The following is a 6,711-nucleotide window of genomic DNA, read 5'->3' as shown; positions in this document are numbered from 1 at the left end:
GGAGGGGGCGCCGGTCCCCGGGGTGGTCCGGCCCGAGCCCCTCCTGGGCCGTCCGGACACGCCGTCGGGTCGATCGTGCAGCCTCCGCCCCGCTCTAGCCCCCCTTGTCTCGGATTGCGTTTCCCCGCCTGCGGCTCTCGCTGTCTCCGGTTCTCGGACCCTCGCTCTCGCCCATCTCGGTCCCTGTCCCTCTAGTTCGGTCCTTCGGTCTCTCGCCGTCTCCGTCTCGCTCCCTCCCTCGGGAGACGCCACTGGAGGGCGCCTGGAGCCCGCGGATTGCTCCCCAGTCTCCTCACCCTGGGATCGGGGGAGAACGGGAAAGCCGGCTTGGCGCCCCCAAGGCTCTAGCCTTCCCCTGGCCGGCCCCCACCAAGAGCCGGGCTGTGAGAGGACAGACGAGGTACACCCTTCGTTTTGCAATCAGGATGCTTTAATCTTTGGTGGTAGGAGCCCCCTTGGGCCCTAGGAGCTGCTTCTCCTCTGCCCACCTCTTCCCACAGTCCCATTTCTGCAGGGCCAGTCCCAGTGGTGTCGACAGGATCTGCTTCCTGCCAGTCTGCACAAGACCCTTTGCTCCTGGATCTCCGCTGTCCCTCTGGGGCTTCCTGAGGCCCTGGGAAGCGAAGAAACACTGTTTATTATGTGAGGGAGAAGGACTGGAGGGGATGTTTGTGAAACCCTCCCTCCCTGGAGCTCTGTAGGTGACCCCATCTTGTTGGGTCCCCCAGTGCCTGGTCAGCTGACATGAAGAGGTGGCCCAAACCGTCCCGGGCTGCGTCTGTTCCCGTGCCCTGGAGGTCACACCTGCTCACCTGACCAGTCCTAGGTGTAGTACAGGGGCACGTCGCCACACAGGGTGCTCACGGTCCTGCCCAGGAAGGCCAGGTCCCCAGAGAATGCTGAGCCGGCGTCATGGCCCTGCTCCTGGCCCAGCTTCGAGGAAGGCACTTGGGGCTTGGCCTGGAAAGAGCATCTGATTTGGAGCCTGGGAACTGAGTTTCTGTCTCACCTGTGGTCCTTATCGTGGGACCTCAGGTGTGCCAGGCAGTCTCTCTGTGTAAAGAAGGTGTTGTGCTAGAATCAGAGCCCCCAGGGGGTATGTGGGCTCAGCTAAGCCAGCAGCTTGGCTGCAGGGTGGGGATGGGGAACTTGGCTAGGAAAGGTTCAGTGCAGGGGAATCCAGGGAGGACATTCACCTGGCAGTCCACGAGGAGCAGCGTTTTACAGGTGACAAAATCATCATCTAAAATGCTCCTGCCAGCAGCCCTGGGAAAAGCCAACCCACTCCCTCTTACCCATACACCCACCTGGAAGTTCTGCAATTTTCTGGTGAGAGCCTCGAGACTTGGGATGTTCTGCGGAGCCATCTTCATGATGTAGCAGCAGGTTCCGGGGGCTGGCTTGTAGGCAATCAGGAGCTGGGCATGGGGACATACAAGAGGGTCAGTTAGTAAGGTGCTGCCTAGCTCACTCCCAACTCTAGGCCATCCCCCTCTAGGTTGGGCACTGGAAGGAGTCATACTGGAATCTGGGGCTTAGCAAAAGCGCTGGGGGTAGGGAGAGATGAACCTGTAGGAAGGCCAAACCTGAAGAGGTCTAGCACAGAATTATCACTGGTTCCCTAGCCTTGGGGTCAAGAGGTCCGAGCATACCCACCCGCTGGTAGTCATAAACCACAGTGCCAGTGGAGCCAATGGAGAAAGTGGCAGTGGTTCCCACACGCTCACTCAGGGCCAGGCGTTGCTGTGCTTCTGGGCCTGCGATGCTCATCTCTAGAACCTAGAGGAGGGCATCGTGCTGCCTGGCATTCCTCTTTCCCCACTCATCCCAGCAGCTCATACCCACCCTCAGTTCCCTTTGTGCTGTGCTATGCTCAGTCACTTCAGTCATGTCCAACTCTTTGAGACCCTATGGACTGTAACCCTCCAGGCTCCTCTGTCTATGGGATTCTCCAGGCAAGATTACTGGAGTGGGTTGCCATGCCCTCCTCCAGGGGATCTTCCCGACCCGTAAGAGATGGAACCTGCATCTCTTATGTCTCCTGCATTGGCAGGCGGGTTCTTTACCACTAGCACACCTGGGAAGCCCCAGTGTTCTTTACTCAAATGCAATTCTTTCTTTCCTGGGAGCTCAGAGAGGCCCAGGGAAACCAGGCACTGGAGGAAACAGATTGTTCAACTGTGGGGTGGGGGCTGGTGAAAAAGCCCAGGCTAAGTTTGCCACCCTGTTTCCCTCTGTCCTTCCCTGAGGTGTCACTTGCCTCCTCGCCTCATTCCCTGTGGGCAATTTGCTCTCTGCCCACCCCATCCCAGGGCCTCTATCTGACCTGCCCTGTATCCACTGCCCACCCCATCCCAAGCCTACTCACCATCTCTGTATGTTTCTGGCTCATGTGAAGGCCCATGAGCAGGGCCCCTACGATCACCACGACAACAAGGACCACAACCACGACCACGATGAGAAGGCGTTTGATGTTCACGGGACAGCAAGGGATGCGGAGCCGGCCCCCAGGGACTGCTGTGTAGTCCTGACATGTGGGGCAGGCGGGGAGACAGGTATGAGGTCATGAAGATGCCCCTTCTCCCTGCACAACTGAGACACCCTCCCACTCTCTCCCAGGACTGAACAACCAATGCCATGGACGTGTAGAAGAGGGCTGAGCCGGTTAGAGGCTTCCTGGAGGAGGGGGCCTGGATTCCAACAAACTCATAGATGCTTAGAAGTGAGGTCTAGCTTGAACAGATCCAAGAGAGCCTGTTTCACCAGTCTCACTTCCTGCTGTTTCCTGCACACCTCTGACATCCCAGCCACACCCATACCCTCCAGTTCCCCTCCAAATCCATGCTTTTAGGCATATGATCCCTTCTTCCAGCAATGCCTTCCTCCTTCTCCACCTGGTGAGCTCCAGCTTGTTCCTCTGGAGCCAGCTCAAATGTTAGTTTTTCTGCAAAGCTTCCTGTGACTTCCTGCATAGTGGCTCCTTTCCCGTGCTCTCTACAGTCTTTTCCACGGACCCCTTTGATGGCTCGCAGCCCCTTGTATGGGAATTAGTGGCTGCTGAGTCTGCCACTCCGAGTCTCTGTCATAGTGGTTGGTGTCCCTGTCTTAATTTAGCACAGTCCTAGGTTAGTTGAGTGAATGAATTTGGGTGAGGAAACAGGCCCAGAGAGGTTGGAGGAGGTAGAGCCCATCGTACACAGATACACTCTTGCACATGTACACACACACACATATATGTACACACGATCAGACTCACCGGCGGGCTCTCCATCAAGACCTCTTTGCTGCCCACATCCATCTTGCTGTAGACACCTTCCCTCCTCATCTCTGAGTACGACGAGGGTCTTATATGTGCCAGCATGGACACAGGACAGAGGTAAAAGACCCAGTCCCTGTCTGCCAACCAAGCCCTCAGCTTTGAAGCCTGTTTGTTCCTGGCCCTTCAGAGCCAAGGGCCGGATAAGCCAGCTGCAAGAGCGCCTAAGGGCCCTTGGCCCTGGCGCGTGAGTCCTGTTGGCCCCAGGGAAAGCAAAGCTGGGTGAGCTGAGCAACCTTGCCCTTGAGAAATCTACACCTCTCACTGTGGGTGTCTTCCTGGCGTGCCTACCATTCTTGCTGGCACCTGCCCCTGCCATCTTATGGCTTTTCCTGTTCTTCTGCCAGGCTGAACCTCTTCAGCAACCAAGGGCCAGACTCAATGGGTCTAGCACACTTCCCAACAGATTTGCCCCCAGACTTGCCTCGAAATTGCCCCTGGAGCCTAAGCTCCAGGAAGGGGAAATCTTGTGGACCCACAGGGACAGTACCAAAGGCACGAGGTGCTTTGGCATCAGTGCAGGGTTTCATAAATGGTTCATAAATTTCCTGGGAGTGTCAGATTTTCAATTCAGGTATACCTGCTTTGCCTACTCCCACACATCTTGTACCTAACCTCAGACATGCCCCTGGTCATTCTTTCCCAAATTCTGAAAACTGTCCCTTCTAGTTATACATTCTTACTAACATGCAGTTTTTCTTTCTTTGTATGGGCTTGTTTGTAAGCTGAAGGGTTTTTCTTTTTAACTTGGTTTTACCTTTTTTGCATTTATTTTTAAGTTGTATTTATTTGTTTACTTTTGCTGTGCTGGTTCTTCATTGCTGCTTGTAGGCTTTCTCTAGTTGCAGCCAGCAGGGGCTACTCTCTAGTTGCAGTGCATAGGCTTCTGTTGTAGAGACGTCTTGTGTTGCGTAGCACTGCCTCTAGAGTGAGTTCTCAGTAATTGTGGCACACCAGCTTAGCTGTCCCAGGGCAGGTGGGATCTTCCCGGACCAGGGATTGAATCTGTGTTCCCTGCATTGGCAGGCAGATTCCCCACCAGGGAAGTCCCTGCAATTATTTTATGCTGAATTTATTTTCCAGACCATACATTTTTGCTTCTTCAGTTTCTTCTGGGACAGCTTTCTCTTCTGCGCAAGTTCCTGTGCAAGTTTAGGAATAACTGGCTCTTTTCCCAGTCAGGATCATCTCTGTGTGGCAGGGGGAGTCCCACAGGGGTTAATCCGACTGTGAGCTCTGCAAAGTTCTGTGCGGCATCTTGGGGGTTTATTGACCACAGAATCCACATTGAAACCCTTCAGTTCAGCATTACTGTCTGCATTTTTAAGCACGTGCAGCAAAACTCAGCATTCTTTTTGGGTCGCCAACCCTATGTTTAGCCCCGCTGTTTGGCTTGGGCACATCAACCAGCTCCACAGTTGGAACAAGGGCACAGCACACATTGCTTCTCTAAAGTGACATCCTTCAAATACTTGGTGGCTTTAGGGATATACATACCCTTGATAGCCTGTGCCGTTTCATGAATGTTCCTAAAGTGAACACGAAGATTTGAACTTCTGGATTTGCATGTTTCTGTGGGTTTTCTGCATCAAGGGAGCAAACCATTTTCAGAGATCAAGCTGGAGGGTTGTTTTTTTTTTTTGGCTGCACTGGGCACTTCAGACCTTCTATCATAATTGTGGCATCAGGATCTATCTCCTTGATCAAGGATTGGACTTGGGCCCCCTGTATTGGGAGTGTGGAGTCTTAGCCACTGGACCACCAGGGAAGTCCCAAGCTAGAGGCTTTTGATAGCAGTTCCTCACCTGACAGTTATGCCCAGACAGCCTTGCACAGGGCTGGTGGTGGTGTCTGATGGGGGTCCCCATCTCCTTGCCCTTGAATCAGCCCACTTGCTTAGTGCTGCCTCACGCCCTACCCTCTCAACACTCTTCTTTTTATATCCTCTGTTCCTGCATTTGCCCTGAGGATGCTCTTACCCAGATCTGAACCGCTTCTGGATCTTCTTCTTCTCCTCTCTACCCCTTTCCTGTCTCTTTCCCCAAAGTCGTCTCTGTTGCTTTGTAGTAATAAACCACGTCAATTAATGACTGCCTCCTTTCTCTCCAGCTCCCTCTATTTGCTGGGCCAAGTGGTCTCTACATTGCCTTCACCTCTGAACTTTAACTCGAGTGTAAGTCAGAGCCCCACACCTCACTCCTCTCTTGGCCTCACCCCATTCTTCTTGTACTTGAACTCCAACACTTCACCCCAATTCCTGTCCCTTGCTGGGCACCCCCTCCCACCTTGGCCCTGCCCTTCAGTCACGAGCTGGCCCCCAGCTCTCCAGCCCTGGCAGGTTCCCTTGTCTCCACAAGGACCCCCTCTCCAGCTGGAGAGCCTTTAGCCTCCAGGTTACACAACGGCATGGCATCTGAGCTGAGAGTCCCAGAAGAGAAGCTCCGGAAAGGAGAGACAGAAGTGTTTGTTCCCACCACCCTCCTCACCTCCAACTGCTGCTTTAAATATTTGCCTAAGCCTCTAGCAGCAAGTGTCCTAGGAGGAGGGAAAGAAAGGGATGGGAGTCCAGGAAGAAGGAGGGAGGAGAAACATCCTTCTGGGGATTGTATGCAGCCTCAGCTGCTGCAGGTGCCAGATGCAGGAGACAGCCTGCCTGCCGTGCCCACCCCTGCTGGCCCCAGGGCCCCCACTCCCACCCCGGTTGTCCTGGCAACACTGGGATTGATTGGCTGACTCGCACATACTGGACCTGAGCCAGATGGGCAGTGGGCCAGCGGGAGAACCAAGGAGAATGGCAAGCATCTTGGGGGTCCCTGTGGGCATCCTGGGGGTGGGTGGGGCATGATCCAGCTGTGGGGCTTGTTCTGGTTCTGAGCAGGCGCTGTGCCTGGAGCTTGCCAGCATCTCTGGCTGCTGGGGAAAGTCTCCCCTGCCGGCTGCCGTTAGGATGTGGTTCTTACAACTTTGTTTTTATCCCTTTCTTTATTAATTCATTTTTGCCTTTTTGGAAGTTGGGGAAGGAAGGGTGTTCTCAAGTTTCATAAGGGAAATTTACATGCTGGCACTGACATGGAAGGTCTTGGGATTCTTTTCTTCCTTCCAGAAAGGGTCAAGGGACCTTCAGCTGAGCATGCAGGTTGTCACCTCACCTCCCCCCACACTATCCCAGCCCTCCGCTCTAGGCTTTTCACTTTTTGGCCTTTATTTAGGCCATTTCTCCTTGCTGGGAAGCGTACCTTCAATGCCTCTTTACCTCTCTGAATACCACCCACCCTAAAAGACCAGGCAAGAGCCAGTGGCACCCCCTCTGTGCTCCCACCCTAACCCACAGCACCCCTTCCCTCCTGCACATTCACCTGCCACTTAGCAGGCACCGCTGTCCCCTTCAGCTCTGT

The 6,711-nt window shown here is 54.3% G+C and overlaps 1 protein-coding gene and 1 pseudogene across 1 annotated transcript; both read right to left on the bottom strand.

Annotated features, from left to right (window-relative positions):
• Positions 1 to 408: 408 nt before the first annotated feature.
• Positions 409 to 3,414, bottom strand: SFTPC (surfactant protein C). The gene is made up of 6 exons (XM_010845463.1): positions 3,257 to 3,414; positions 2,369 to 2,527; positions 1,657 to 1,779; positions 1,308 to 1,418; positions 813 to 960; positions 409 to 613 (listed from the first exon to the last, which is right to left on the bottom strand). Exons 1-5 carry the CDS (start codon positions 3,359 to 3,361, stop codon positions 823 to 825), a joined length of 636 nt encoding a protein of 211 aa, XP_010843765.1. The 5' UTR covers positions 3,362 to 3,414; the 3' UTR covers positions 409 to 613; positions 813 to 822.
• A 963-nt stretch (positions 3,415 to 4,377) lies between these two features.
• On the bottom strand, positions 4,378 to 4,847 carry LOC104992570 (annotated as a pseudogene).
• Positions 4,848 to 6,711: the final 1,864 nt, after the last annotated feature.

This window comes from Bison bison, unplaced genomic scaffold (assembly GCF_000754665.1).
Source record: "Bison bison bison isolate TAMUID 2011002044 unplaced genomic scaffold, Bison_UMD1.0 scf7180017864217, whole genome shotgun sequence".
Lineage (NCBI taxonomy): Eukaryota > Metazoa > Chordata > Mammalia > Artiodactyla > Bovidae > Bison > Bison bison.
This window is presented reverse-complemented; position numbering and strand designations above follow the sequence as displayed.